The 18168-nt window shown below is 36.4% G+C and overlaps 2 protein-coding genes across 2 annotated transcripts in view; one reads left to right on the forward strand and one right to left on the reverse strand.

Annotated features, from left to right (window-relative positions):
* Nucleotides 1-448: 448 nt before the first annotated feature.
* On the reverse strand, nucleotides 449-6097 carry rps27a (ribosomal protein S27a). Its single transcript, XM_039739022.1, has 6 exons — nucleotides 6008-6097; nucleotides 5818-5882; nucleotides 4995-5049; nucleotides 2715-2800; nucleotides 1026-1157; nucleotides 449-718 (listed from the first exon to the last, which is right to left on the reverse strand). The coding sequence occupies exons 2-6, from the start codon at nucleotides 5863-5865 to the stop codon at nucleotides 569-571; spliced, it is 471 nt and encodes a 156-aa protein (XP_039594956.1). The 5' UTR covers nucleotides 5866-5882; nucleotides 6008-6097; the 3' UTR covers nucleotides 449-568.
* Nucleotides 6098-15739: 9642 nt separating this feature from the next.
* The window catches only part of LOC120516569 (clathrin heavy chain linker domain-containing protein 1-like), a 46963-nt gene continuing 44534 nt past the window's right edge, over nucleotides 15740-18168 (forward strand). The window contains exons 1-2 of the mRNA XM_039738332.1: nucleotides 15740-15780; nucleotides 17248-17444. Of these exons, the coding sequence (XP_039594266.1) occupies nucleotides 17250-17444 (195 nt within the window). The 5' untranslated portion in view covers nucleotides 15740-15780; nucleotides 17248-17249. The remainder of the gene's footprint in view (nucleotides 15781-17247; nucleotides 17445-18168) is intronic.

Raw genomic sequence — 18168 nt, forward strand, 5'->3', positions numbered from 1 at the left:
GTGCACATGGTAAGAAACTTAGTGGTTCTTGATGGCATCATCCTTTGTAAACCTCAGGCCAAACTCCACCCAAGATTACAACACGTACCCAGTCTCCCAAACATTAAACTTTAACTACTTGGTTGTATTTTGATATTTATAAATGCCAATACTAGTTTGTTAAATAATAGTTGGGCAACTGATTGATATTGCTAATTTCAAATTTGGTACTATTACCATTTATAGTCTATTATAAAACAGGCCCAATACTGTTCACATGAACAATGGAGACTGGTATCGAAACATTGTAAAATTTCATTCTGCTCTTTTGAACTCAATAACAGGGCAAGCCCCCTTACTCTTACAGCCACTACTGTGGTTATATGTACCTGAGCACTGGACATGCTGCATCAGACTTCAAACACACATCCCCAGTTCCCTCAATGACCACTATTATTAAAACTGATGGTGGTTTTCATACTTTTAATGAAAATGTATCCTATACAACATTTGACAACACTTGAGAAAATTCAATGAAACAAAGCCGTGTTACTTTTATAAACTTTTGTTTAATAGTTTGGTGTTCATTTTACTTGTCTTCAGGCTTGTTAAAACAGTAAGTTAGACAACACTTGCCACAGTAATGTCTATCAAAGTGACTGGCCATGAAGACACCAGCACCACACTCATCTGCAGGGCACTCGCGTCGCAAGCGGTGGATCTTTCCATTTTCATCAACCTGTCCCAAAAAAAAAAAAAAAAAAATTAAACATTGCTTGTTCTCTTAATACATCGTACAGCATATTGCAGAAAATGTTACTGATCATTTATAGATAAAAGTTAAAGGAATGGTTAAAATTGCATTTAACCTTGAAATTAGCATAAAAATTGACAGCAAGTATAGATGTGTGAACTTCAATAAATGTTCAAAGCCAATGGACACACATTTGCAAGAAAAGAAAATGCATTACATAGGGCAAAAGAAAGAAAAAAAACTTGAATATTCAAGAAGCATAAATTGAGGACTTATCAAACTGTCAGCGCACCTTGTAGTACTTGAGCACTGCAAGCTTGACCTTCTTTCTCTTGTGCTTGTTCTTCTTGGGTGTGGTGTAAGACTTCTTCTTTCTCTTTTTGGCACCACCACGAAGCCTCAACACAAGATGAAGTGTTGATTCCTAACAAAATAAGAACATAAAGTGAGTATAATTGTGCCTTACTATTATAAAGGACTTCCCTATTTAATAAAGAAGCAGGTTTATGAGGTAGTTATAAGAAATGCAACCTCAGACAACAAAGGCCTAATAGTAATGGACAAAACAGAGCATCAACTGGCACAAACTGGTACAGAAGATGAAAACCGAGCAGAGAGGTCCTTTTCACCTTGTATGGCACAAGATGAGCTTCTCATTCTGTCTCATTCTCCCCAACATGTGATGGGTGCAGGAAAGGGCAAGATGGCCCTCCAATCATGCTTCAAGTCCAGCTCTCAAGCAATGGTATGACAAGACTGATACATCCGACTCCCATCCTCTCTTTCTGACTTACTGCACATTTCTTTTCATGTGCAGAAATGGCCTAAGTAACTTTTTGGCAAGCTGCACTCTGTCCAAACTGAATGTACTGGACTTTTAAGAGATGCCACGTCTGCTTCTGCTACAACTCCAGCATAGATGGTCACCACCAAAAACCACATTGCGGTACAAAAAGTGTTTATAGCTACTGAGGTACTAGCATACTGAACCTATTAATGGGTGTAGAAAAAAAGTACACTGTAGTTTAGAAGAAATATAAAACATCTTGCGACATTTGACTTCCATTACTCAGAATGAATCCATCTCATAAGAAAAGGTTTTCTATGTTTTGGAAGAAAAAAAAAAAATAGAACCTAGGTTTCATAAATTAGTAACTAAATAGATGGTACTTCATCAATTGTAGAATCCAGTTGAAAGATTGTGTCAGCCTCTCCATAAAAATATTTTGTAGTGAAAGGAGCATGGCTGGTTTGCAGCTTTTTAGAACCCCTAACCAATCCACTATTCAGTGACACTTTGCCTTTTAGTCACTGTGTACTTTTTACATCAAAAAGGGAGCTAACTTTTCATTTAGTTATGAACCTTTAACATTCATATTGTGAAAGGGGGTGGCTCTTTCAGATAATGAAACAGTATCACAATAAGCCTTCAGAAACTGCTGTTAGCCAAAAACAAGTCACAAGTATTGAGCTACTCTGTCAAGCCTAAGTAAATTAACAAAAGCAGCATTTCATTTTCTCTCATCCTTTATTTCAAACCGATATTGTTCATGTGTTAAGCATCATGTTTTAAATATATGAAAGAACACAACTGTAATACACTTAAAGGCAAATCGAAGAAAAATATTTAACACTAAAAGCAGCATACAGTTCTACTCCACTAAGTACTATTTGCCAGTAAACAAGCCAAGTAGTATGTATATTTTGAGAACTACCTCCTGAACTGCATACTACACACTAGTAGTCTCAAAGCTTAGGATGTTCCTTCCAAACATCACCACACATCAGAGTGTCTACTTTTTGGATGGTGGTTAAAAGAACTGTCTATCACGTCAAAGATACTCTAACAGTAGAGGAGTCTTGCTCAGGATCTCCTTAATGCTAACAGTTCCTCAACCCTGCCAACTTAACTCAGTGTAGAAACGTTTCAGAGCTTTTTATTTTTTAAATCTTTGATAAGACACTTGACAAAAATATTCACCTTTTGAATGTTGTAGTCGGACAAAGTGCGTCCATCTTCCAGCTGCTTACCAGCAAAGATCAATCGCTGCTGATCTGGAGGAATGCCTATAAAGGACAAACAAAAAGTTATTTAAAAATGCTCTGAATGTCAAAGTCAAGATTTGTGAAACTGTAACAAGTAATCTTTGCAGTCTGAATCGACTACCATTATGCAGTCTAAAAATCTGTTACAGGTTTTCAAGCATGAATATACCATAAATTTGTTGCAGATTTCTTGGATTCAAACTGCCATTTTGATTTTTTACATTCTGGGAAAACACTATGAAATTCTGTATTTGGGATAAATTAATTAGCAAAAATAAAATAGGAAATTAATAAAATATTCAAGTTTATTCAGAGATATATAAATGCTCAGGGTGAGAGCACGATTACATGAGACCCACTAGGAGTTTACTATAAAAATCACAACATTACAGTTCATTTAAGTATTAAGGAAATGCACACAAGACGTGTCACAGCATGGTGTAGTAAAGAGGACACGCAGTGCAAAGGATTACTCCTCGTATCTGTGGAATTTTTCTAATTGTTATTCTCGGTCATCTTTATGATGTGAAAACTGACATCTTAACATTTGGCCATCTGCTTCTGTCAGAGTTTCACAAGCATGCTATACGAACATAGATTACGAGTCTTCTATGATTCCAGGCTGACAAAGAAAAATGATCTAATCGCTGTTTTAGAAATAAGATCCTGCTGTGGAAATAAGTTATTGCTGTATGTAATATTTAATTTATACTTGTATTAAAACAGTTTTGCATTGTATACAGTTTTTCCAACTGCTAATTTACTTTGCCTGTTGATTCAATTTTGAGTCTATGCCAGCAGTGTTGTACAAAAGGCAGGACCCATACTGGAACAGGACTCAAATGTAACATCCATACACTAACAAGGTAGGAGTTTATGGCTGCCGATCATTCTAACCTACATGCATTTGGGATTCAGGAGAAAATGCTGACTAAGAGATATAACCAGCAAGATACGCAAGCAGCATACAATCCCTAGGCTAGAACTGAAACCCAGCAAGTATCCTGGGGTGCCAACATTCATGCTACCCTGAATACAGTACTTGGCAAAGACTAATCTTTGAATGCATCACCCCTAAAATCTCTCATTTGAAAGTACTGTTGCCTTTGGTCCAATCTGCAAGAATAGTTAACAATATGCATAGGGTCAAAACATGTGAACCTGGGGTCTGGAACAGTCTAGCCAAACTACAGATAGTATCGACTAAAAAACACAGGAACCTTCACTAAATGTCATGGTCCTGCGCAGCACAAAGACTGATTTAAGAAACTCATCTAAAAATGCTACAGACTCAGAGGGCATGGTAGTAGTAGCAAAAATTAGTTTTAAACAAACGTTACTGAACACTGGACTAGACTATAGTATATTTCAACAAGCACCACTACGTTCTGAAAAATAGGACATCTCTGAAAACTAGAAAACCTTCCAAATGATTAAAATGCTTACAAGTATTGTTTGCTATCAGTAGATTAACATTTAACAGCATAAAACCTGAAACGGGGATGAAGCATAATTGTTTTTTTTTTCCATCTGTATTTTAACTTTGATTAGCAACATTTATTGCCATTGCCTCCATTTAAATGCAAACTGTAAACAAGTACCTGTATAAAGTAACTACTCCGTTTTTATCTTTGAGTAAGGCAACACTTGTCCAGAAGAGCTCCTTGTAAATAACGGTCATGTTCGTGACACCCAGGACACTGGCCGAACAAGTGCTGCATACTACCTATTTGTTGTCAAATCAATTTTTATTTGGCATTCACTGAAAAACTGCTACATTATAACCAGGAAATTATACTGTCAATTAGGTACTCTTTCCTCTACAACTTGCCGTTTTGTCACAAATCTTATGTATCCGACCAGATTGTGTTACTTCATTATCAGCCAAAAATAATATTATGTAGGATTCCCTACCCATTTGGAATGGCACCAGTTCTATGCTGCAAAGCCCTGGCATAAATGGTTGTTGAACTGTAAATAACACGCAGGTCTACCAAAGATACTTTAGTATTGTTTGTATTTTATATACACACACACGTAACCATTAATATATATTTTTTTTAAATGTGTCTGAAAAATAGGAAACGTGAGGGGGAGATTTGGATGCCATGTTTCCCGTAATTTTATAATGGCGATTTTCACACTAAAATAGTCCTTAAACACATTAAAGACCTCCAGTATATAAAAACGTATAAAAGACAGCTTTTCAGTTTACCTTCCTTGTCTTGAATTTTTGCCTTGACATTTTCAATAGTATCAGAAGGCTCAACCTGTAAAAACAACAATGAAGCAATGAAGTATTTTCACAGTTATCTCCATTTTAGAATACCACAGCTCCACACTGCCAACTAGCCATTTACTCTTTGGGATTATCTTCAGAGTCATGCTATAAAATTAAAGACGTGATCAAAAATGAGACGCCACTGCAAATATATTTCAAGCAGTATAGTTCGTTAGGTACCCGTTAAAAAACATAACCTTTATCACATAAAAACTGTTTGAAATCTAAACTGGGGAGTATCATTACAAACGGTGTGATACGGCATCCGAAGTTAACTAATTTAAAAAGGCCGAGAGGGAAGTTTTCAGTATGGCCAAAGAGAAGAACAGCACTCTTATGACGTTAGAACACGTTTAACAATCCATTTTACTCTCTTCCGATATTTTGAGAAAAGATCAAATTGCATATTAGTACATTATCATTTTACAGACCCTGAACTGTCAGGTCATTATGCATACACACGGAGATGCAAGCTGCCGAAAACAGCCAGCACGTAGCATTAGACTGGTCCCCAAAAGTAACCGGCGTGCAGTACTAAGACACGCAAACCGTACCGCTAAAACGTGCATTGGGCGAGCGGTACCCACATGCGCAGGAACAGGCCGTACACGTGTGTGTCAGAATGCGTTTGTTCAGCTCTGTAACGTTTTACAAAATACATTTCTTGTTTGAAAATGATTTGTCTGGAAGTATGAGCAATTGAAAGGTGGCACGAAATCACGATGACAGAACATTTGGACACCGCCGCTCAACCCACCTCTAGGGTTATAGTCTTCCCAGTCAAGGTTTTCACAAAGATCTGCATCTTTAAATTTCGTCCACCTAGTTACAAGAAAAAAGCAATTAAACATTTTACTTTTCAAAAAACACCTTGGAGGTGATATTAGAAATACAAACTAGCTGGTTTAATAAAGAATATAAAGATAAATGCAGGAGCGAAAACTTACCACTAACCTACAGCTAATGGCGGATCATGAGAAGAGGGCTTCCGCTGCGCACTACGGGGTTTTCTTGCAAGCAGGGCAGGGGGTGGCTGTCTATTATTCTGCCTGCGCAAAAATAACAAATCTTTTAGTCGCACCTTAATAAATACTTGAAGTTTACCAAATGTGAGTGGCTAACAAAAATTAGTATAAAATAAAAGACAATTGATGCAGCTCACAGGCTATGTAAATGACACCAAAAGATTTATTCGCAGTGTATTATGGGACTGGTAGTTCTTAGATTGTTTCATCGAAAGTAATTACAGCACAGTCCTGTACTCTGTTTTAGAAATTGTAGTCATATATGGGCACTATGCAGCAACCCAGAGTAGGCGGGGCAAACTTACGCATTCGCTAAATCGGAGTAATTTCTTTGATGGCTACATACATGTTAAAACTCTGAGATTTTGTTTTTAATAAAGAAAGTCTTTCAGCGTCTTTGACGTAGACCTCAGTTCAGATGATGTTGGTAAAACGTCTTCAGTTAGACTGACAACCGCTTTAAGGCTGAAGAAGAGTCTATGTATGGCAGACTATAATATCCATCAATTTGTTAGTCCAATTCATTTCCACAGGTCCAGAACAAATCATGGAAGGACTGGTAGCAAAGGCAGAAAAGGAAAGAAGACGAATGACACAACTATGGAGGAATATTTTGGACAAAATAAAATAAATAAATAAATAAATGCGTAAATAAATAAAAGTACTGTGAAATGAGAGCATAAATAAATAAATATGTCATGAAATGAAAGCATAAATAAATAAATGTGTCACGAAATATGTTTTTCGTTGCTTATTTATTTATTTCATTTAGTCCGTAACATTCCTGCAAACCGTCATGAAATACGGCTTGAAATAAAACTCACTTTTACTCGTCAAAGTTGAGAGGGTGGGCTCTAACACGCCCTCTAGTTACTGATTGGTGAATCGTTAGCACAATAATTAGAAAAATGCTTACTACTGCCGATGAAATGGATTCTGCCGAAGATATTAAGTATTTCAGAGAGATTGAAGATTTATCGGAAGAAATTACAATGTTGGCGGCCCTTTTAGACTCCGATATAGATGAAACTATTTTTGAAATTATCAAAGAACAGGTGGAACGGACTCGACTACACTCCAGTTCAGATGACGCAGTTCCCTGCTCTGGACGTCCATCCTTTGACATTCCAGCTGAGTCAATAGAACACCTTCTGTTATGCGGTTTAAAAGTACGACAGATTGCAGATCTATATGGTGCATCGGAGAAGACGATCACAAGGCGAATGAGCCAGTTTGATATACGGTAAGCTGCAACGGCTGTATTAGTTTAGGTACTTTGACATGGAATGCCCAAAGCAGCTCCAACCAATATTTTAAACTGAGTATTTGACCCTTGTTTTACGAGTATAAAGTCAGGTGCATATTCGCAGCTACTTTTTCAAACAACTCTACAGCTCTGATCAGTGGCAAAGTTGTTCAGTTCAAAATATTAGTTGGAGCTGCTTTGGGCATTCCATGTCAAAGTACCTGCACTAATAGGGCCGTTGCAGTTTACCGTATATCAAACTGGCTCATTCGCCTTGTGATCGTCTTCTCCGATACACCATATAGATCTGCAATCTGTCGTACTTTTAAACCGCATAACAGAAGGTGTTCTATTGACTCAGCTGGAATGTCAAAGGATGGACGTCCAGAGAAGGGAACTGCGTCACCTGAACTGGAGTGTAGTAGAGTCTGTTCCACCTGTTCTTCGATAATTTCAAAAACAGTTTCATCCATGTCGGAGTCTAAAAGGGCCGCCAACATTGTAATTTCTTCCGATAAATCTTCAATTCTCTCTCTGAAATACGTAATATCTTCGGCACAATCCATTTCATCGGCAGTAGTAAGCATTTTTCTAATTAATTCTTGTGCTAACGATTCACCAATCAGTAACTAGAGGGCGTGTTAGAGCCCACCCTCTCAACTTTGACGAGTGAAAGTGACAGTTTTATTTCAAGTCGTATTTCATGACGGTTTGCAGGAATGTTACGGACAAAATGAAATAAATAAATAAGCAACGAAAACATATTTCGTGACACATTTATTTATTTATGCTCTCATTTCGTGACACATTTATTTATTTATGCTCTCATTTCATGATACATTTATTTATTTATGCTCACATTTCACAATACTTTTATTTATTTGCGCATTTATTTATTTATTAAATGTTGTCCGAAGTAATCCTCCATACACAACGTTTTGGCCGTTTAACCTTTATAAGCTGTACAACCGAAATATAAATAGCAGGTAACATAAATAAGAGGAAAAAGAGGGAAGGAAGACAGCGCAGATGAAACGAGACAAGTTGAGAAAAGGCTGCCCTTAGAAAAGATAAAGGGAAAGATTAAAAGGTTAATCGGTCATTGAAACTTGGAAAAATATGTGATCCGAGATCGAACTTGATACTAAGGCTACGAGTTATTTAAAAACGAAAAACATGGGAGTACCTTGCTACTTGAATCATCATGCTTTAAGGAAAACCCTGACAGAATAATTTGCAAATGAAATAACTGTAAAATCTTTGATTTGCAAGGCCTTGCTTTTTCACTATATCTATTCTGATGGTGTTGGTCATTAAGTCTGTGCAAAGTGCAGAGTCAAACAAATCATTCATATCAAAATTACTCTTCCTGTTTTGCAATGAAAACTCTGCTTTCACAACTTTGGCCTCAGTTGCTTCCAGTGTTTTTTCCGTGATGGGCTAGTTGGGTGGATGTTCTGACAACATTTGTGGTACTCTGGGAATCATCATCAGACGATTACTTTTGGCACTAAGTGGTATGTGCTACTGCTGCATGGAGAACGTTCAGCCAAGAACTGTACACTCTTTAGTCTAGTGTTTGTTTTTTGTGTTCTTTACATTTCCAATTACCCAACTTACATTTTTGAATTGTTTTCCCCATTTGCTGCACACTAACAAACACAGTAGCTACAAAGAATGCTTGTCTGTTATTCAGTCTCATGAGGGTCACACAATAATCTATTAACCAATAGTAGTTACCTAACTTGGGCAGAACACGCTTAAAATTAGGGCTTCCTAATAGATCACTGTATTATTTTAAGACCTATTAAACAAATATGGCAATTGGGTAAAACACGCTGCCACATGCAATGTTAAGGTTTTTTATTCTACTGATGTCCTCTCTCTCCTTGCTGGATGGCCTGTTTAGATCAGGGCCCAGATGCAGTTACACCTCGTAGTGCTGGCCCTGACTCACACTGACCGTAATTTAGAATCACAAATTAGTCCAACATACATCTTTGGGACATGCAGAAAAAATAATGTAAATCAAGGGGGAATATGCAAACTTCACATTCAAGAGATAAGCACTTAAGGAGAACTGAAATGAATGTGATAGCATTTGTAGAATTGCACAGATATTTGAAGGGGCCGAGGAGTTTGTCAGCCTTGTCTACATGTTATTTGTAATTTCAGAAAAGCTTTTGAATATGTACCTCACAGTATCATCAAGCGCTCAAAGAGTATGGAGTTTTGGTACCACTGTTGTGTGCCATTCGGTCCCTGCATTTACAGAGTGAGAGATGAGGTTGCATTCTTGGTGTTTAGTGAAGTTTGCTCAATGTCGTGATCTTAGATTATGCCAAGGGTACGTCTTGTACCCAACTCCTGTTTATGATTTCTAGGGACAGGATATCAAGGTGCAGGTTTGAAGGCAAACAGCTTGGAAGGGATTATGTTGTCCTATTGGCCTCATCAGACTGTGATATACACTAGAGCCTTTTGAATCTGAGTGTGATAGATAGATAGATAGATAGATAGATAGATAGATAGATAGATATGAAAGGCACTATATGATAGATAGATAGATAGATAGATAGATAGATATGAAAGGCACTATATAGATAGATAGATAGATAGATAGATAGATAGATAGATATGAAAGGCACTAGATAGATAGATAGATAGATAGATAGATAGATAGATAGATAGATAGATAGATATGAAAGGCACTATATATATAGATAGATAGATAGATAGATATGAAAGGCACTATATAGATAGATAGATAGATAGATATGAAAGGCACTATATGATAGATAGATAGATAGATAGATATGAAAGGCACTATATAGATAGATAGATAGATAGATAGATATGAAAGGCACTAGATAGATAGATAGATAAATAGATATGAAAGGCACTAGATAGATAGATAGATAGATAGATAGATAGATAGATATTTTTTTTTTTTTTTTAAAATGACCTTTATTATGAACAATAACAAAAAATACAGTCATAAGACAAACAATCCCAATATTCAGGATATTAACAAAAAAGTCTGTATCACACAACCACCACTGCTCCCCCTTTACACTCCTCCTACTCCGCTCATAAATATAATCAAAAAGTTGACAATTCATTATAACACAAAAACCACCATTACTCCCCCTTTACACTCCTCCCACTCTGCATATTAATAGATTATTTTAATATTAAAAATTAAACTTTACTTCGTGCAACAACAACAACAAAAAAAAAAAAAATTGAACACAGCAGTAGTATGCAGTTAATAAATATGTTGCATTACTCCACTACTATTGCCCCGTGCACACTTCTTACTCCACACATAAAGTACAGAATTTCCATATTAAATAAGTAATTCATAATTTGTTCATTAACCCACTATTCCCTTATACATGCCTCCTGATTCACACATAAATAATAAATAATTGTCCATAATAAACACACAATTCATAATCAGTTTACTCCACCATCACTCCCCCTGTACTCGTCTCCTACTCCGTACATCGCTCTCCATTATACACACAGCATTGTATTCCCCAGGAGTCTTCTATTCTGAGCTTTCAATCATCCAGTATTTAAATATTTTGAAGGACATTTAAAGAAGTCACCACCCAGTCACCAGCTTGCCCTTCTCAACAGAACACAAAGCCCCCCCAAGCCCCCATAAATCACAGAAGGTCTGCATGTCTCCAATGAGTTGATGGTAAGTGAACTCCAGCTTCAACCGCACTTCACCAGCACTTTAAACATCAGGAGCACATCGGTGGTCTTTGAGTTTTTTTCTCTGTTCCTCCTGGTTTTGAGGATTGACAGTTTTGCTTGGCCCAGTAGATAATTTCCCAGCCCACACTTGTTTCTCTGTCTCTGAGTATACTTAATACCAAAAATAAATCCAACAGTTGACAATGACAGTCCTATTCTATCCAAAAGTATCTTGAGAAATATAAAAAATGGTTCGAGCCGTTTGCAGTTAACAAAAAGATGAAAAACAGTCTCTCGCTGTTGACAAAACGGACAACAATCTGATGTTCCTGGTGAAATAACCGATAAAAAGGAGTTGGTGGCGAGAGCCCCATGAAGAATCCTCCATTGCAGGTCGCCAATTCTTTTTTGCAGTGGTTGTTTATAAAAGTTCTCCACGCTGGAGTTTCATTCACTCCAACATGCAGTTCTTGTCTCCAGCGTGTGTCTGGCAAGTCTCTAAGAAATTTATAAAAAGTCACCTTAACACACACCTGGTAGAGCTCATTTTTTCCCATCGTGTCAAACTGCTTGTCTATTAAGTTGCCAACTTTCAGAATGGAGCCTGGCCGGTCAGTGCAGTCTGTGACGTTGGGTTTGACTTGGATGACGAGTTCTGTGATATCTGAGTTGATAGATAGATAGATAGATAGATAGATAGATAGATAGATAGATAGATAGATAGATAGATAGATAGATAGATAGATATGAAAGGCAGTTGATAGGTAGATAGATAGATAGATAGATAGATAGATAGATAGATATGAAAGGCACTATATGATAGATAGATAGATAGATAGATAAATAGATATGAAAGGCACTAGATAGATAGATAGATAGATAGATAGATAGATAGATAGATAGATAGAAAGGCACTATATACTATATGATAGATAGATAGATAAATAGATATGAAAGGCACTAGATAGATAGATAGATAGATAGATAGATAGATAGATAGATAGACAGATAGATAGATAGATAGATAGATAGATAGATATGAAAGGCACTATATAGATAGATAGATAGATAGATAGATAGATAGATATGAAAGGCAGTTGATAGGTAGATAGATAGATATGAAAGGCACTATATAGATAGATAGATAGATAGATAGATAGATAGATAGATAGATAGATAGATAGATATGAAAGGCAGTTGATAGGTAGATAGATAGATAGATAGATATGAAAGGCACTAGATAGATAGATAGATAGATAGATAGATAGATAGATATGAAAGGCACTATATAGATAGATAGATAGATAGATAGATAGATAGATAGATAGATATAAAAGGCACTATATGATAGATAGATAGATAGATAGATATGAAAGGCACTATATGATAGATAGATAAATAGATAGATAGATAGATAGATAGATAGATAGATAGATATGAAAGGCACTATATAGATAGATAGATAGATAGATAGATAGATAGATAGATAGATAGATATGAAAGGCACTAGATAGATAGATAGATAGATAGATAGATAGATAGATAGATAGATAGATAGATAGATATATTTTTTTTTTTTTTAAAATGACCTTTATTATGAACAATAACAAAAAATACAGTCATAAGACAAACAATCCCAATATTCAGGATATTAACAAAAAAGTCTGTATCACACAACCACCACTGCTCCCCCTTTACACTCCTCCTACTCCGCTCATAAATATAATCAAAAAGTTGACAATTCATTATAATACAAAGACCACCACTACTCCCCTTTACACTCCTCCTAATCCACACATTAATAAGAAAATCAGATGGTAATTCATTATAACACAAAAACCACCATTACTCCCCCTTTACACTCCTCCCACTCTGCATATTAATAGATTATTTTAGTATTGATAGATAGATAGATAGATAGATAGATAGATAGATAGATAGATAGATAGATATGAAAGGCACTATATAGATAGATAGATAGATAGATAGATAGATAGATAGATAGATAGATATGAAAGGCAGTTGATAGGTAGATAGATAGACATGAAAGGCACTATATAGATAGATAGATAGATAGATAGATAGATAGATAGATAGATAGATAGATAGATATGAAAGGCACTATATAGATAGATAGATAGATAGATAGATAGATAGATAGATAGATAGATAGATAGATAGATAGATACTTTATTAATCCCAAAAGGAAATTCACATACTCCAGCAGCAGCATACTGATAAAGAACAATATTAAATTAAAGAGTGATAACAATGAAAGTATAACAGACAGACAATAATTTTGTATAATAATAGATAGATAGACTGACTCATGGAATGCCAAGTGCTTGAACTGACAGACTGATCAGGATGGCTAGCTCTCTTACATTGCCTGACCCTTGAAGACAAAAGCAGAACACAAGAGGATAGTAAAATATGCCTGAAATGATGACTGACATGACTAATGCTGCCCATGCTCTCCATTACACGTGTTCCCGGAATACTTTTAGTCACCAGTTTATTGATGTGGTTGGGTGGAGAATCAGCACCTCCAAATTTAAAGTTATTGTCATCTCCCAGAAATGAGTGACATGCTGTCATCAGGTAAGAGATGAGCTACTGTACTGCTGAAAGTAGATAAGTTCAATTGGTATTTTTTTTTTAACATTTTATTAATTTTATTAAAATCAAATAACATTCCATACATGCAGGTCAAGTTTAACAAAACTAGGCTTGAAACAAATCAACCCCCACCCAAGAAAAATAGAGCTAGACCACCAGAGTTAAACTTTAATAGTAGCAAAAATACAGAGTGTCCATAAAGTCTGTGTGCAATTTAAAATAGTTGTAACTTTGTAAGTATATGTGACAGAAAGAATCTCTAAGAAGGATTAGAAAGAAGAAACACTTACATTTTTTATTGTTCTTGTTAATTTTCAACATGTCCACCATTAATTAGTAATACAAAGGGTAATACGATTCTGTAGTTCTCGGAAAACATTTTCAAGCTGATTTTCAGTAATACCAGCAATCATATCTATTGCTAGTCTTCTAAAGATCAAGGTTAGGTTGAATAGACATTCGTTTTCACATGTCCCCATAAAAAGAAATCCAATGGAGTCAAATCTGGTGAACGTGGAGGCCAGTAAAATGGTCCACCTCTTCCAATCAATCTGTTAGGGAAACTCTCCTGTAGAAACTGTCTGACATGCAAAGCAAAGTGACAAGGAGCACCATCTTGTTGCAACACTGTATTCTCTATCAATCCTAATTGTTCAAGTCGAGGAATAAAGTCATTTTGCAGCACTTCTAAATAGCTATCACCATCAGCAACACTCCCTTCAAAAAAGAATGGCCCTGTGACTCGATTTTTTCCCAAAGCACACCACACATTAACTTTGGGAGAATCTCTTTCATATTCAACAGACTCATGTGGATTTTCAGTTCCCCAAATACATGAAAAATAAAATTTCTAAAGAGAAGAAAAAACTAGATGCATCAAGCTTTGTAATCCTTTTCACGAATTCTTTCTATCACATACAGTATAATTACAAAGTTACAACTATTTTAAACTACACACGTAGTTTATGGACACCCTGTATGTAAATAAATAAATTAATCAACATAAATAGAATATAAAAGAGGGGAGAGAATCCACTTCCTCAATTTAAATGCTTATTCTAAAATGTTATTGATTAGATCCTGCCGAGTTTTGAAAAGGCTTTGTACAGATTGTCTAAGTAAGAATTAGATTTTTTCCAATTTTAGATAATATATAACATGAGTTACCCACTGACGTAAAAGAGGTGAGTTAGGATTCTTCCAGTTGAACAAGATAAGTCTACGTGCCAATGGTGAAGTAAAGACAGTTACAGTTTCTTTGTCCTTCTCCACTTTAAGCCCCTCCGTGAGCCCACCAAACACAGCTGTTAGTGGATTTTGACACCAAGGCTGTCTGAAAGGCATTTAAAGATTTTGGTCCGGAATGACGTTAATTTGGTGCAGATTTAGTCATTTTTAATGTTACAGTTCTCAGTTGTTATTTTTACAAACTGTAGCTCTAATTGGCACATTTACTCTTAGCATATAATTCAATACATCCAGAAAGCAAGCTATTCACCCTACTAACTCAAGTGCCAATTTAATTTGTAAGGAGTAACCAATTGCAAAGTAGGAGATTTTGGTAAAGTTAAGAACAAGAAATTGCCCAAAAGTAATGAGCATGGATGAGAACTCCTCAAATACGAAGCATCTTATTTCATTGTTTCCCCGACTTCTAAATTCTTAGGCCATTTTTTCAGACCCTGTATAGTTTTTAAATCTTACCTTATCTTACCCTTGGAAAAAAAAGTACGCACCAACAGTTAGTGCAAATGAACTGTATTATTGCCAAAGTCACGGATATCATGTCCTAGTAGCTGAGTACGGTGCGCTGTCTATCGCCATAAGCATTATAGGAAGTGTAGTTTAAAATATATCAAACACAATTGAAATCTGTAATTCATATGTCCGATTATACAATGTAAACATTACGTGATAAAATGATACATCGATACATGTTTACTGGATCAAATAGACAGGCTTACTATTTTCGACTCTACTCATTAGTTTGCACCATCTATGCATCGAACTCTTGGGAGAAAACTCAATTTCCCGTGAATCACTGCAGCGCATTGGTGCCCAAGGCAACCGACGTGGTTACATCAAACAGATTTCAATTACAAGTCTCGCCGCACGTCAGATAGTAAGTCATTGTTAAAATAGAAAATCGATAAACGAAATAGACCTTTAACGTTGTGCAGTGCATTTTTCTGCTTCACGTATTTTCTGTAAAATATAAAGTAAAGTGAAAATGTACTCCCTCTCTTAAATACATGTGTAATAAAAAGTGGGGAAGTACTAAACATACTTTATATGTCAAAGTAGTAAACTGAGCTCCGGAACAAATTTCGATTGTACAGAATGAACGCGCGCATAAAATATTATCAAGTGCACGCCGTTTGTAGATGGTAATGGTTATATTAGAATTGGGCAGTCTGTTAGCGCAGTGTCTAGCATTGCAAACATTCTGACCAGGGTAACCGTCCGTGTGGGTTTGGCTTGTTTTTCTCATGTCTATCTGACCGAAGTGGTAAGAATAGTCTAGGGTTGTGGGTTGATAAAGTGCCAGATAAAGTATCCAACAGGTAATAATAAAAGCAACACCGTGGTGGACGCGAGGTTTGGGATTCTTAGGCTGTCTAAATGACCCCCTGGATCAGGTCCTGTACAGGACACTTGATTGCTAATATCAACTGGCCCTGCGAGTTTGACCCAGTTGAGTGTGAGTCTGTACTGTACATGACTGAAGAACTGGCAACACTAACCAGGGGGTTGAACTGGATAAAGCCAGTCTGACAATCTTAACACTTCATTTATTAAGGTGGCAGAGAGCTTAGCGTTGCTGCTTCTCTCTCTGCAATGAGATTTCACATTCTGCCTATGCATGTGGGGATTTATCTCCAGGTTATCCCATTTCTCTTCCTCTTCCCCAAAACTTGCAGGTTAAGGTAGTGGATAAATGTAAACTGCCCCAAATGTGTCCTGCGATGGGCTGGCACCATCAAGGGTCTGTTCTGGTTTTTTGTACTCAGTGGTGATGAGAAAGGCTACAAATCTCATCTGGCTTAAGCAACTTTGAAGACCATGTGCTAGTAATTTAATATATCAGTGATGTATGTTTAAATTCTGTGTTGTGTATATATAGCTATTTGAGTGTTAGCAACCATAATTGTAATAATGTATACTCTTATGTATAAATAGGCAAAATATGCATAAAGCACACATTTTCTACTTTTCATTTTAATGGCTATATCTTTATTCATACCGTGTATTGTCAGGCTATTACTCTATTTCCATTTTAATTTATAAAGGCCCTTCAGAGTTTTTTTTCTTGCAATTTATCATGGTTTGAATGATTTTATATTTTATACATTTTACACTACTTTGCTTTGTGAAGTGCTCTGTGATAATATGCTGACTTAAAAGTGCTTTATAAAATACATTTTGATGAACTGGTTGTCTCCTATGTGTTAACCTCTCTTACCTTTTATTTGATTTGTTTTCCCTTGTGTCAGAGAACATGAACATTTTTTTTGTCTCTATGTGTATTTATGAATTTCCTTCTGATGTTAAAGCAGTTTTCCTTTTTGGCATTTATGTCTTTTTCTAGTAATGTCGGAAGAATTTGCTTCATGTGAGGAAACACCATTCAACTCTTTTGTACTTCCTTCAATTGCTGGCATACATGACAAGAGATTTGTGGACACATTGTGCAACTATATTGAAAAAGAGAAGGAAAAGTTGAAGTGTCCTGAAAATGTCCCAGATGAGCAACGTTACACAATTTACAGTTTTGCATTTGACAAGGTAGAGTAATGCAAATACTGCCTCTTTATACAGAGTGGATTCAGAAATTATTCATACCCTTCACTTTCTGCACACTCGCATTATTGTCATGTATAATTCATTTTAAATGGGTAAATTTGCCAGTTTTGCCCATCAATCTGCACTCTTAATGGCAAAGTGAAAACATGTTTTCAGAAAGGTTTTCATTAAAAATCAAAAAATGAAATCTCTCATTCATATAAATCATTCTGTACTTTGTAGAAGCCCATTTGGCAGTAATTACAGCTTCAGGTCTTCTCGGGTAAGTCTCTATAAGCTTTCCACACCTAGATTTGGGCAGTTTATTCTATTCTTCCTGGCAGATCTTCTCAAGTTCTGATAAATTGCATGGGAAGAATCTGTAAACTGGGCGGCACGGTGGCACAGTGGGTAGCGCTGCTGCCTTGCAGTTAGGAGACCCGGGTTCGCTTCCTGGTTCCTCCTTGCGTTTCTACATGGGTTTCCTCCCACAGTCCAAAGACATGCAGGTTAGGTGGATTGCCGATCCCTAGTGTGTGCTTGGTGTGTGGGTGTGTGTGCCCTGCGGTGGGCTGGAGCTGTGCCCAGGGTTTGTTTCCTGCCTTGCGCCCTGTGTTGACTGGGATTGGCTCCAGCAGATAGCGAGTTGGATAATGAATAGATGGAATCTGTAAACTGCCATCTCTTCAAGTGTCTCTACACATGTTCTGTGGGGTTTAAGTCTGGG

This window comes from Polypterus senegalus, chromosome 16 (assembly GCF_016835505.1).
Source record: "Polypterus senegalus isolate Bchr_013 chromosome 16, ASM1683550v1, whole genome shotgun sequence".
Classification (NCBI taxonomy): domain Eukaryota; kingdom Metazoa; phylum Chordata; class Cladistia; order Polypteriformes; family Polypteridae; genus Polypterus; species Polypterus senegalus.

Coding starts and splice junctions, on each gene's coding strand:
- rps27a (XM_039739022.1), bottom strand. CDS start 5,865: ATGCAGATCTTTGTGAAAACCTTGACTGGGAAGACTATAACCCTAGAG. Junction 5,050..5,817: donor GGAAGACTATAACCCTAGAG/GTGGGTTGAGCG, acceptor TTGTTTTTACAG/GTTGAGCCTTCTGATACTAT. Junction 1,158..2,714: donor CCGACTACAACATTCAAAAG/GTGAATATTTTT, acceptor TTATTTTGTTAG/GAATCAACACTTCATCTTGT.